At 49.0% G+C, this 14,253-nt stretch overlaps 1 protein-coding gene across 2 annotated transcripts in view; it reads left to right on the top strand.

Annotated features, from left to right (window-relative positions):
- Positions 1–14,253, top strand: part of MDGA1 (MAM domain containing glycosylphosphatidylinositol anchor 1) — a 56,482-nt gene that overhangs the window by 20,690 nt on the left and 21,539 nt on the right. For both annotated transcript variants that reach the window (XM_008589038.1, XM_008589036.1), the window contains exons 2-3: positions 9,053–9,192; positions 13,713–13,887. In XM_008589038.1, the coding sequence (XP_008587260.1) occupies positions 9,053–9,192; positions 13,713–13,887 (315 nt within the window). The remainder of the gene's footprint in view (positions 1–9,052; positions 9,193–13,712; positions 13,888–14,253) is intronic.

Below are 14,253 nucleotides of genomic sequence, written 5' to 3'. Positions count from 1 at the left end.
TATGTACCCAATGTGCATTATTTCATTTAATCCTCACAACAACCCAGAAGTTATTTCCAATAGAGCCTGAAATGTAGTATCATCCCATTTTGCAGATTAAAGAGGTTAAACAACTTGCCCAAGTTCACATGGTCATTAAGTAAGAGGTAGAGCCCTACCCCTGCCATTTATCTCACACTGTCCAGGCAGCACCCTCAGACTTGCATTTACAGCCTCCGGTCAAGCAGTGCCCAACTTGAGGCCTGGGCCTTTCTGCTCTCTCTGCGATGAGTGTCCTGCCTGCACTGGTTAGAGCTGCCCTATGTCCCCTCATCATGGAGAGTTTTGATCCTGGTGTTCTGGGGTCCACCAGACAGAAAGTCCTTCTTTTTTTTTTCTTTTTGTGACCGGTAAGGGATTCATAACCCTCGGCTTGGTGTCGTCCACTGGGGTCCACCAGACAGAAAGTCCTTCTTTTTTTTTTCTTTTTGTGACCGGTAAGGGATTCGTAACCCTCGGCTTGGTGTCGTCCGCACCGCGCTCAGCCAGTGAGCGCACTGGCCATCCCTACATAGGATCCGAACCCACGGCCTCAGCGCTCTCAGTGCCGCACTCTCCCGAGTGAGCCACAGGGTCAGCCCAGAAAGTCCTTCTATAGTTTCCTTCAGGGGACTTTTGAGTCCTCACTTAGAGGGCTGTCCAGACATCCCAGAGTTCCATAAGTGGGTGTGCAGGTTAGACTTCCACTGACACACAGACCGTAAAGATTCCGTATCATCTGGCACTTCACAATACCTGTGTGCCTTCAATGAGGCCAGGGTGTGGGTATAGTGGTGCTGGACATTCCCAGGGACTAGGGCACAGATGGAGGACTGGCCACCACTTTCAGCAGGGAGGATTGTCAAGAGTGCCAGCCTCTTCCAGAAGCTTCCGGCTCTGCAGTGACAGGCCTTTCAAACAGGAGCAGGCCCTGCAAATGGAACCAGGCCCTGCAACTGATCCTGAAAGTCGGGCTTGTTTTTATACTCAGTTGTGGTGACAGGGTGGCAGCCTGTATGCTGACCCTTTCAGCGCTGGCTGCTCACCTTATTCAGTGACAGTGCCCTTGAACCCAGAGATCAGAGACGCAAACACTCGGGCTGGGGAGAGATTTTTGCAGCCAAAATGGAGGTCAGCTGAATACGGGTTTGGTTTTGATTAGCAAAAAAGGCCTTGTGGTGGAGAGCAGACTTTAATATGGCTTGTGGCAGGGGGAGGGCAGAGGTTCTTCATTGAGGAGGGTTTTGCCTTATTTTGACTCTCTGTCCTAGCACTGAGGACAGGAGTTTTCATGTAATTGTTGCTAAGGAAATGTTACAGAACAAATCGGTGAATTAATGGCAAATTAAAAGGCGTGTGCCCTCTGAAGGGTCGGGAGAACAGGGAGCAAGAGGGAGGCTGGAGAGGAAATGAACTTGGACCTAATGACTTGAGAGAGAATGACCAAAGGTGGACGGGCCAAGAGTCTGCTGGTGCTTCCCTTCAAGGTGACCTGCACTAGGGCAAGGCCAGAGGAGATGGTGTGGGCTGAGTGGAACTGTTTTGAACTGGTTTTTTGAGCACAGAACTGGAGCCTCTCGCAGACTCAAAGCTCCTAAGAAGTCACTTGGTCCGCCCCTGGCGGGCAGTAGACAGAGGACAGGCTTCAGCCAGCTCTGCAGACAGCTGGGGCTGTGGGAAGGGCAGGGAGCACAGAAGGGCAGGGTTAATTTTCCAGCAAGGTCCATGCTCGATGGCCCACGGCCCACAGCAAGGCTCAGGGCACCATCCCTGGCAGAAGGAGGCCCAGGCAGAGCTGGCTGGGCACCTGCCCAGGAAAGCCTCCTCCCAAGCCCCTGGCCACCATTCTCTGAGCAGCTAATTAAAAGAGAAAAGCCTGTTAATATTTCAGCACTGTTAACTCCACTAAATTCTTGTGTCCATTTGCATTACATGCATAAAAGGATCAATAAACATGTGCATACCAGGAGCTGGGAGGGCTAGAGGTGTCACGGTGAGTGGGGGTTCTGAGGATGCTGCAAAGGACTGGCCCAACCAGCGACTTGGAGACTATGTCCTGAGCTTCTGAGCTCTGAGCCCTGTGTCCTCAGCCCCATGCTGACACTTGGGAAGTGGAAACTCATGGGGGTTAGTATGAAAGTTGGGGAGTCAGACTTCAGATCAGCAAGCATCCTTGGGCAATTTACTTAACCTTGTTGAGTCTCATCTTTCTCATCTGAAAAATGAGAACAATAATAGGCTTGTTATAAGCAATAAATAAGATAATAGATATAAAGCACTCAAAACAATGCTGGCACAGAGTAAATGCTCAATAAATGGTAGCTATTATGGTTGTTGTTATATAATGGGGGTGGGGTGGGGAGATCTGAGACACACACAGGTCTCTGGTTCACAGCAATCCCTCCCTGCTCCTCTCTGCCTCTCAGCAGCCTGTTATGGGCATCATTCTTTTCCCAACTCTTCTAGACTATATTAGCTCCCATACCTCCAGCACCAAGTTTAGCACCTCACACTGATAAGGGTTTGTTGAATGACTGTCTGATGAAAGTCAGGACCAGAACACAGATCCCAGTTGTGTACTGCCTGGTCCAGAACACTCAGAGATGCTTCTGGGAGGTGGTTAGGGTGGTGGCAGCCACCCTGCCATCCGCAGCAGATAGAAGCAACTTCAGACAGGGAATTCTGCAGCTCCCCTTCCCCTTCTCCTTTTGTCTCCTTGCCCCTCATGGAAGTCTCCTACCCTGCTCTTTGGAAGTTTCCTGGCCTCCAGACATACTTCCTCTGAAAGAGTCAGGAGCAGGAAGCAGGGCAACAGCCACCGCTTGGCCAAGCCACTATCAGCCTTTTTCAATGCAGGGTAGGGAGGAAACCTGAAGGAAAGCTGAAGGGGCCTTTACTCAAGGTTCTCCATGCATTTTTCCTGTCTGCCTGTCCTATTTGGTTCTGCATCCTAGTGTTGTATTTATGTGCATTTCAGCCCTATCCCTGGCTAGCAGCTGGGGCATAAATTCTCTTATGGGGGATGGAAGTCTTTGATGAAAAGCCCTTCCTAAGTTCCAGTGAGAATTCTCCTTGGAACCCCAGTGGACAGTTAGACCTGAGTCTCTGAAGGTTGGTGGCTTCCTCACTGGGCCTGCTGCACACTGGCAGCCTCCATCCCCACCTACAAATATGGAGGGTGCACTTTTTGGGGAGGAAAGACGTGAGCTGATAGGCCGGAAGCATTCTGCCTCAGCTGTTCTCATCACAATGCTGCCCCAGGGTGACATTTCTCCTGCCATTTGGCTCTTTTCTCAACTGAGGGGCTGGGAAAGGGGGCGTGTTACCCAGCCCCACAGCTGTTAGTTTTGTACTAAGCTTTAAAATCAGCATTTCTCCACGTTTTACAGAACACTGCTGTCTCTCAAGATGTCAAGAGGTATTCTGTGAAGAAAGGGTTTTATGGTCAAATAAATTTGGAAAGCACTAGATTTAACCAAGTTACATGGATGTGTTTACTGCAGGACTTTTCAGAGACTTTAATAATATACTCTGTGCTGAATCTCTCTCAGAGGCAGACAGAACATGCAGCATCCTTATTTAGTAGTGAAAATCTTCTGTGATGAACTGTCAATGAACACTTTGTGGCACACAGGTTGGGAGAAGCTATTTTCCTTTTTCCGTGGGGTTTTGTTGATAGAACTCAGGAGAGTGAAATAGGAAACATCTTATAGACCAGAGGCAAGGAAACACACGTGGTTCCAAAATCCTGTTCAATTTTCTATCCACCAATGTGGTGTCAAGCAGAGATAATCAAATACAACTGTGCCTCCGAAATTCCTGGGGAGCTTGTTCCAAAAACCAACTCTGAGGCCCCACCCCTGAGGAGTCAGATCTGGTGGTGCCTCATGAGACCGGGAATCTGCATTTTTACAAGCTCCCCTGGGGATATAAGTGGGGTATGGGTGGTCCATGGAAGACTGGGACAGTAAATGGAGTCCCAAGCTAGCAGGCAGAAGGCCTGGATCTGAGTCCCAGCTCTGCTTCTGTCTCAGTGAATGACTTGCACAGGGTGTCTCCTTCTCCAAGCCTCAGTGGCCTTCTCTGCTAAGGGGGCAAGATACAACTTGTCCTTTCAGCCTCTCAGAACTGAGGCGAGGAGCTTGGAAATATACAGTGGGCCCCAGGAACGTGGCATCATATGTGGCAGGGAAGGCAGGGTCCTTTCATGCAAAGGCCCAGCAGGGTCCAGGGGAGGCACGTTCCTGAGAAGACTGCAGGATCATTTATAGAATAATGATGCTGGCTGACATTTTTAGATTTTTCATTGCATGTTAGGCACTGTTTTATACACTTTTTTTGAATTTTCTTATTCGCAAAGGGTACTTCAAAAAGTTCATGGAAAAATAGAATGAAAAGATAATATGAACCTTTCCATGAACTTTTGAAGACCCCTTCATTTTCCTCACAACAACCCCATTTTACAAGTGAGAAAACTAAGGCTTAAGTAACTTGCTGAAAGCCACACAGTATGCTAGTGCTGTAAGAGGGGGGACACTGGGAAAAAAGACTCCATCCCTGCCCCTATTTTCCAACTCCTCTGAAGCCCTGCCCAGCCTTCAGCATGAATTTTGAGCATATTCATGAAACATCCCTACCACTTCAATGTTTGCTTTGAGCATCTCTACCCCTGTGATATAGGGGGGCCACAGTGGGCAGTCTCCTGTCCCCATCTCTTGCTCCTATGTAATCCTCTCAGGAGCTGTCATTTATTGAGAAAGTACATACTATTTGGCCAGATGGTTTACGTATATTACATCGACCCCTCCCTTGCCCCTGGGAGAAGTCATCTTTGTTCTCATTTTACAAATGAAGTGGCTGAGGCTCAGAGAAGTAACTTGCACGATATCACCCAGCTAGTGGGTAGCAGAGCCGGGACTTAGTCCCAGATTGTCTGATTCCACAGCCCGGCTCTTTCCATCTCTGTGAAGCAGGCCTCTCCTCTCCCCACTGTTCCTTATCACATCTCTCTGTTTTAGAGTCGTCTTAGCTCTTTCCACACCTTGAAACCATCCTGTTCATTTCTGTTTCCTTGTTTGTGATCCATCTCCCCACAGCGCTCTTTGAGAGCTGGTCCTTGTTTGCTTGTCATGACAGTATCTCCAGCACCCAGCACAGCGCCGGCCCAGAAGCATTTGTTGTTTGACAGGCTGAATGAAGGGATTATGTCATGGTGCATCTTGACACAGGCCCTGGCCTGGCTGCCTTTCGAATCAGAAGAGGCTGCTGCTGGCAGCGCCTTCTTGGGGTGTGTGGTGCTGGAAGCCGAGGTTAAGTGGGGCAGGGCCCCTTTGGGGTCAGGGTCAGAAACACAGGTCCAGCCATTCCAGGGGTGAGCAGAGTCAAGAAGAGGCTGACTCATGTTACAGAAACTCAGTGGGGGCTGATGGGCAAAATGGAATGCCAAGGCCAATGGGGTCTAAGTACTTTGTTACTAGTAAGCACTGGTTCCAGAAGTAAAATCTACACCTGGAACCAAGTCAGCCATGGAAAGTGGTTCATCAAGTAGGAGTCAGAATAAACGGAGTTGGATCGTTAAGCTGATGGGCAAAATGGAATGCCAAGGCCAATGGGGTCTAAGTACTTTGTTACTAGTAAGCAGAAGTAAAATCTACACCTGGAACCAAGTCAGCCATGGAAAGTGGTTCATCAAGTAGGAGTCAGAATAAACGGAGTTGGATCGTTAATGGATTATCCTGGGTAATCTCAAGTTTATGTCATCAAAGGGAGATGGCTGCTCTTTTTTGTTTTTAACTGAGGTGTAACTTAGGTCCGGCGAACTCTTAAGTAAATACTTTCATGTATTTTTACATGTGTATCTATCCACCCATGTAACCACCAATCAGATCAAGACATCTGACATTTCCGCCCCACCAGATGGGACGCCACCTTATCCCCAGAAATTTCTCTTGTGCCCTTCCCAGTAAATAATCCCCTACCTCACCCACAGGCAATCACTGTTAGGCATCTGTTACCATAAGATTAGTTTTTCCAGTTTTGAACTTTGAATAAACGAAACCATACTCTATGTACTCTTTTGTGTCTGGGTTCTTTCACTCCAGTTGTGCCTGTGAGATCCAACAGCGTCATGTCTATTGTAGCTCATTTTTTTCACTTATGTGTAATATTCCATTGTATGAAGATACCAGAGTTAATTTTCTCATACTACTCTAGATGGACATATGGGTTGTTTCTTGTTTTTAGCTATTATGCATAAAGCTGCTGTGAGTATTCTTGTATTCTCGTCTGGTTGTCATAAGTGCTCATTTCTATTGGGTACATAACCAGGAGTGCAATTGCTGCGTCATGGAGTATACGCTTGTTTAGCTTTAGTAGGTCCTGCCAAAATTTCTTCCAAAGTGGTTCTACCATTTGAGTTGGGTAGTCTTAATAGTTAATGTCATCAGAGGGATAATCTTAGTGATGTGTCATCATACCCACTCACAGTCCATCTCCGGTGGGGAAACACAACTGTCAGGTCACCAGAGGCCCTGTGTCTGCTGGCCAGGCCCCATCTTTCCTGACCTGTGCTGGCTATGCCCTGAGAAAGTCCAGCTCTTCAGCTCTCTTTCAGTATTCCTTATCAGTCACCAAAGCTTCTGTCATTACAACACTGCCTTGCTACAGGCAAGCCACAGTGTCCAAGATTACAGCTTATCTTCCATTGGAGCCTGTTAAATCGATGTCTTCCTTATTGAGAGGCACCCGAGGCCTCTTGCAGACATCTGTGCAGCATCCTGGTCTTATCATCAACTGGCATGCACATCATCTCTTGGTGGGTTTTTTGTTGACAAGATTTTCTGGGGACCTTGGCCACAGATGGCTCTCTTCTATGTATGGTGATGTTTACGCATTTTCATTGCAGGGGGTGACAGTTTCGATCCCAGTCCCCAGATTCTAGGGTGCATAGGGACTATGTGATGATTATAAAATTCATAGAGGTACAAGTTTGAAAAAGACCTCACAGGTCATCTAATCCACTTCCCTGTTATGGGTGGGGAAACTGAGATCCAGAGAGATGAATTGACTTGCCCAAGTTCATGCAGCTTGTTTCCTGACAACCAGTCCAGGTTTACTGCTTCATTGCAGCCAGGCAGGCAGCATGGTGACGCAGGCAGGATGGTGATGCAGACACTGACTCTGGTAGGGACTCTGCCCACTGTTTGCAGAACCTCTGCTGTTTACAGAGACCCTCATGGTTAAACATGGTCTGTGTCCCTCCCCATTGCTGCCCCACAAGTTTCTTGACCTGCTGCTGGGCTGCCTCTGTGGACTCTACCTCTGTGATTAGCTCATGTCTGTCCCATCAGTGTTGATGGAAAGTCCTACTAGTGGCATCTTTAGAACACATTACAATTCTACTAAGCACTTTTCATTTATCCTGTGTTATCACATCCACTGTTGTGAGTTCTTGGAGTTGGTAGCATTCTCTCCATTTCAGAGTTGAGAAAACTGTGGACCAAAGATCACTAGTGGGTACCCTGGGTAATGTATGTGAGACCTGGTGCTGTTGACCAGCACAGAGCCTCCCTATTCTTCAGCATTGGTTCAAAAGCTGCCTTTTCCATGCAGCCTTCTGCGGTTCTTCCTCCACGGGTGGCGATGTCTTTCTCCATTGACCTCCTAGGGCCTTCTACATCTCTCTCATGGTGCTTAGCACCTTCACCAGGGTATATCCTTGTAAATTCATTCATTCAACATTCACTGAGCACCTGCTCTGTTTGAGGCCTTGTGCTGGGGATACCAAGAGGAAACTCACGGTCTGGTAGGCAGAAAGACAAGAGCCCTGAATTTGACAGACACACAGGTCTGGCGCTTTGTCGTGGCCCTGGGGGAGTGATGCACACTGACTGCATACAGAAAGAGGGAGGGTGCCTGTCAGTCACGGGATGCTTCCTGGAAGAACTAACATTTTATGTACAGGTTTTATCTTACCTCTGTGGGCAGGGACTCTGTTGCAGCCCCTTGCATCCCTCATGCCTGTATCAGCTCTCCCACCTCCACTCGCTCGACTCTCAGCTCTGAGCAGACAGGTGCGAAGCCAGGGACCTTTCTCTGCTTCCCAGAGCCCAAGCATTGGTGGGCTAGAGGCTGGTTTGCTTTCAGGACAATGGAGCTAGACACTGTGACCTTGGCAAGTTCACTCATTTTCCAGCTGGGCCCCTCCAGCCGTGTCCTGGCTTTGGTCCCCAGCCTTCGGCACTGCGAGAGAGGTCAGGGAGAAGCCACAGTCTTCTGAGAGTTCCCAGACCCCCTGTGAGAACTTCTGTCCCTTGGAGAAGAAGCTGGTCCCAGGCTCAGGGAGCAATGAGAAAAAATGGGCAGTTACAGTTTAGGCAAGCAATTTGCTGAGAAAACGTTCTCAGCAGAAACTGAGGGAATGAGGGAAGCAGCCAAGCAAAGATGTGGTTCAGGAAGTCTGGCTTGAGCCTGTCCTCAGGGGGAGCCCTGGAGCATGGGCAGCACCACCTCCGCCCCACCTTGAGAGTGTATGTCGGGGAGGGGAGTAACCTCTTACTCCTGCCTGCCTTTTCATTTGAAAACACCTGGGCATTTCTGGCCAAGGCAGCTCTGCTGGCTAGGGCCAATTCCCTGGGGAGAGTGAGCACTGTGAGCTGCTAGCAGCTTGGGGTGGGTGCAGCTGCCCTACTGGGGAGCTGGGAGAGCACCAGCAGCATTCACCACCAGGGGCTGCTAAGACAGTGAAGTTTATTGAGTGATTACCAGTCTGTACAAATTGCAGTGCCCCCTCACATACATCAGCTCATTGAAGAGAAGTCTCCTGCAAGGGGCAGGAGAACTGTCATTTTCCCAAGTTCCTCCTAGCCCTTCTGGTTCTTGCTTGGGGGTCCTGTGGAATTCTTTCCTGGGCTCAGTGCCTTCAGGCCTCTAGGGAGGTCTAGGCTGACCCACCCCTGACACCCTTCTAAGGGAGCCTCAAAGCCCTCTGGCCTTGATGCCTCTTGTCTCAACCTCTTCAATCCTCTCTCGCCAGCTCCAGCCCAGGCCCAGATCGTGCATGCAGGCCAGGCATGTGTGGTGAAAGAGGACAACATCAGTGAGCGTGTCTACACCATCCGGGAGGGGGACACCCTTGTACTGCAGTGCCTTGTCACCGGGCACCCTCGACCCCAGGTAAGCCCCCAGCCCAGCCTTTCTCAGGCCCCTCCTGCCCTCACCCCTGACCTAGGATCAGAGCATGAGAGGGAGCAGTAGGAGCCGGGGACCAGAGACAAATAGTGGTGAGTAAACAGAAGACAGGAGACTGGGGCTGGGTAAATAGCAGGAAAATTAACTCTGTGGGGAAGGGCTGGAGGCTGTGGGCTTATTCACCTGGAAACACTGATGGCTGAGGGGAAAAACTGAATGTCAGTTCTTCATTTCCACTCCATTCCATGTATCTGTTGAGCAAACACATTCTTAGATGTACCTTTGGCAGATGTTTGGGGACACACATGTGCCAAGCAGCATGCTAGGTGCTTTCTCCAGTGTTTGCTCTTTGAATCCTCATAGGATTGCTGTGAAGAAGGTATTAGTGCCCCCATTTTGTGGCTGAGGAAATGGAGGTTCAGGGAGGTTGGGTAAACTCCCAAGGTCGCACGTCTCTTGTGAGAGTGGAAGCAGAATTTGAACCCAGAACCAGTGTTCTCTGTAGGTTAGTATGTCTTTGGATTGAAGGCTCCAGGAGTTACAAGCAACATAGAAAACAATCTCTACTTCAGGATGCTTCCAGTAAGCAAGCTCCACACTCTTGAGGTTCCACGACCCAAAGCAATGAGAAAGGCACAGAAAACAAGTATTCGGAAATGCCAGATGAATTTTGTCACAGACCAAGCATGTGGTTCAGGCAGGAAGCGATGGCCAGTTATCACTGAGAGCTGATGAGAGGAGGCAGGGAGGGGATGGGCTGGAAAGATGGGTGGAATTTTCTAGTGAGCTGCTGTGACCTTTAATAGCAGCAGAAAAGGTAGGAATTGAGTCCTAGGAAGGACAGTAAAATACAAAATCCTTTTTTCTGGATAATTTTGGGAACAGGGATGGCTTTAGTAGATTTGGCATTGATACCAGAAGATGGACAAGGAAACCCCTAAAGACTCTTTCACCCTGAAATTATTATCACTGCTTGCTCCCTCTCAAGGGTTTGTTTGGAAGTGAACACAGTACCTCCAGATTTAAGTCAGTGTTTCTATCAGGTGTGACTATTAAAGTGGGGGTGGTTCTCCCTACAAGCCAGTGAGGCAGCTGGGCCACCTCTCCCTAAGGCTGCACTGGCCATCCGTGTGTGTCCCCTTGTACGTCCCATGTATGAGTTACTCGTGGCTGTGGCTATGTGGACGTGCACCTGCTTTGCTATTTCCATCACTGGTATCGTTGTTTGTCCTACCACCCAGGCTCAGACCCTTGGACTCACATTTAACTCTGCCCCATCTCATTCCCCACATCTATCCAGACTCTGAGCCACCTCCCCCATTTTCTTTATGCCTCTTGCATGGGTCTTCTCTTCTCTATTCCACGTTACTCGTCTAGGTCAGATCTTCGGTCCTGTCCCTTGGTAGACTCTAAACTGACCTCCCAGTCTCCCACCTCTCCCCCTCCGATCCACTCCTGCACTCTGCTACCAGAACAATCACACACAAACCTACGACATCATATCACTCCCCTGCTCAGAAACCGTCAGTGCCTCCCCATTACTCTCCAGCTCCTAGGGATGGAACTGCAGACCTTCCACAGTCCAGCCCCCACCTGCCTCTCTTGTCTGATCTCCACCCAACACCCTGTGCTCCAGTCAGACTTGCCTCCCCATCATTACCCAAGTACACCCTGTTCATTTCTGCTTTAGCCACTCTGCTTACCTCTCCTGAAATGCCCTCTCACTTCTTTTTTGCTCATTTCATCACAACAAATATTTATTGAGCACCTTCTATGTGCCAAGCAGTGATGGGTCCTGAGGATGCAGCTATAGAGTTCCTGCTCTCATGGAGCATCCAGTCTAACAAAGGAGCAAGGGAAGTATCATCTCACGGCCCACTGTGTGGTCAAGATGGGGCTGAGTGGACATGGAATTCCTTACTCCAAACAAGAAGCAAAAGAGGGGGATATCTGGGGGCCAGAAATGCAGAATTTATAATGATGACAGTGAGCAGAAGTTGAAGAACCTGGTCCATGGAGATACTGGGACTCCATACACACCTTAGGGATAGTCATATTAATACACATATGGGGATATGAGTTGAGGCTACAGGTCCATCCATGGCTGGAAGCTGGAACTAGAGTCTACCTAAAGCTGGAAGCTCAACAAGAGTGGTACCACCTATGAATGGGGACCAGAAGATCTCTGTCCCATAGCCCAGAGTCACAGCAGGGAACACTCTCTGCTTCAGGGTGTGGGTACAAAGTCACCTATGAGAGAGCATAACCCTAAGCCAGTCTGTGTCCTGCACTATCCAAATGGTGAGGAAACCCTAAACTGAGAAACTTATAAAAACCAGATGGGACCTACAAACCCATTATCTTGAGCACAGACAACCATAAAACTACACCGCAGACAGGCCTGCAAAGGCCCAAGTAGGACTTCTACAGAAGATAATCCCACTGAATACAAGCCTGTGGAGTAAAATTTTAAAACACATTTTAAAATACAGTGCCAGGAGAACCAGTCCATAGACCCAACAAGTTGAACAACTCACATCTGAGGAACTAGAGAAAACAGAGCAATCTGAAAGAATCTTCACAGTACATATGTTTAAAGTATTAGAAAAAGATAAGGAATGGAATCTATAAGACAGGAGATTATAAAACCTGATCACTCAGATGTGGCAAAAAGCAAATAGAAAACCTAGAAATAAAAATGATAGTCTTAAAAAAAAATGGCCTCAATTCCCTAGAGATAGCTAAAGAGAAAATTAGTGTATTAGATGTGAGAGCTGAGGAAATCAGCCATAATGGAGTCTGGAGAAGACAAAGAGATAGAAAATGTGAAAAAGAAGTTGAGAGACATGAAGAATAGAATGAGAAGCTATAACATAAATTCAGGCATTTCAGAAGAAGAGACTAGAGAAAACAAGAGAGGAGAAAATACTTAAAGAGATAAAGGTTGAGTATTTTGTAGAATTGAAGGTAGATAACAACTCTCAGATGGATAAAGGAAACCAATCTTGAGCAGTATGTAAACAAACTCCATCTAGAAAAATTACAGTAAAACCATAAGACATCAAGTACAAAAATAGAAAAATATTTCTATGCCCCCATTTTTTCTCTTAAGCAGCAAGTGTGAATTGCTTGTAACTGCCTCTAACCTTCCCCGAGGTTTGTAACCTCTAGGTCCATGGGGGTAAAGTCAAGGGTGGGGAGGGGATAAGAGTAGCAACACAGTGGCCTGCAGTGGCGCCTCCCTGCATGAGAAAGGTTGCCTTTCACCCACTTCTCCTCTGCCTTGTTTTTATGAACTTTGGCCTGACCTATTCCCCAGGATCAGGGTCCTTGCCCTGTCTCGGTGATAAGCAGTCCTCCTCAGCTTCAAGACTGAAGCTTTTCTACCCCACTCCCCAATCCTTAAACATAATTATCTGGAATTGATCAGTTTTTCTTAAATGTCTGGCACCTTGAGTGGTAACTCAGGTTTCTTAGGTGATCCTTGATATTTTCCCATAATCTAAGGCAATAATAATAGAAAGTTGTTGAGTGACTAATGTATACCAGGCACCACACCTAAGTGCTTTAATCCTTTATCTCTAAACCTCATAAGAAACTCACAAAGTGGGTATTATGCTATATTTGTTATTTATTATTTCATAACAAATACTCCGAAATTTAGGGGCTCACTGTCTCACAGTTCCCGTAGGACAGGAATCTGGGAACAGCATAGCTGGCTGGTTCTGAGTCAGGGTCTCTCAAATGCTGTAATCCAGGTGTCAGCAAGGGCTGCAGCTGTTTGAGGATGATGGGCTGGAGGATCCACTTCCAAGCTAACTCTTGTGGCCATTGGTCTGAGGCCTCAGTTCCTCCCCAAGTGGGCTTTTCCATGGGGCTGCCCATGACATGATAGCTGCCCGGCCCCATTCTCTAGCGTGTGACCCGAGGGAAGGACCAAGATGGAAAAAAAAGTCTTTTACAGTCTCATCAAGGAAGTGACACACTATCACCCCTGCCGTATTCATCCCACCGAGTACAAGGTGGGAGGGAGGGAGGGGACGCGACACTACGGAAAGGGGCAAAGACCGGGAGGCCGTCTTGGCGGCTGGCTACCTCCAAGCTCACACATGAGTAACCTACCCGAGGCCACTGAGCTAGGAAATGGAATAACAGAGAAATTTTATGAAATTCCTAGTCTTCCGGGCACTAAGTTCATATTCATTTAATCCTCCAAGTAACCCTAGAAAGGGGGTAATAATCGCCATTTTACAGATGAGGAAAGGCCGACAGGAGAGGCTGGGTCATTTGCCCCCAAACCCGCGTTCTCAACCCCAGCCCTACACACCTGATTTAAAGCCTCCTGCCTCTGACCCCTGTGGCGTCCTAACCCGTCTGCGCGTCCCCACGAGCCCGGGATGGCTCCCCAGGCCCGTGTGTGCCCCGCGCCGCTGGTCCGACGGCAGGACGGCCCGCCCGGAGCCCCCGCCCGGTGCCGGCGCTCACTGCCCCGCCTGGCCGCCCAGGTGCGCTGGACCAAGACCGCGGGCAGCGCGTCCGACAAGTTCCAGGAGACGTCGGTGTTCAACGAGACGCTGCGCATCGAGCGCATCGCGCGCACGCAGGGCGGCCGCTACTACTGCAAGGCGGAGAACGGCGTGGGCGTGCCGGCCATCAAGTCCATCCGCGTGGACGTGCAGTGTGAGTCGAAGCCCTCTGCTCCCCGGACGCTCAGGTGGGGAAGCTGGGGGGTGGAGGGAGGATGGAGAAGCGACACCTCGATGACCCAGGACAGTAGAGCCTTTCTCTCTTTGGGACTAGGCAGGTGTCCTTGCTGTCCCTGCGGTGTGCGCCGGTGTGTACATTCCCATCTGTAATCCCATGTGAACCTTGCAACATCCCTGTAAGGTGGGCAGGGAGGGCAGGAGGATTGGATTATTCCCCTTCCACAGATGAGTAAACTGAGGTATTAAGGACATGTGACTTGCTCACCAGCCTAGAGCAGGTAGCCCCTGATGTGAGCTGAGGCACAGGTCTCTTCTCACAGTACTTCATGGTGCTGCTTTT

Source organism: Galeopterus variegatus, unplaced genomic scaffold (assembly GCF_000696425.1).
Source record: "Galeopterus variegatus unplaced genomic scaffold, G_variegatus-3.0.2 Scaffold5167, whole genome shotgun sequence".
Taxonomy (NCBI): domain Eukaryota; kingdom Metazoa; phylum Chordata; class Mammalia; order Dermoptera; family Cynocephalidae; genus Galeopterus; species Galeopterus variegatus.
The sequence above is the reverse complement of the archived record's forward strand: the minus strand, read 5'-3'. Positions and strand labels throughout refer to the sequence as shown.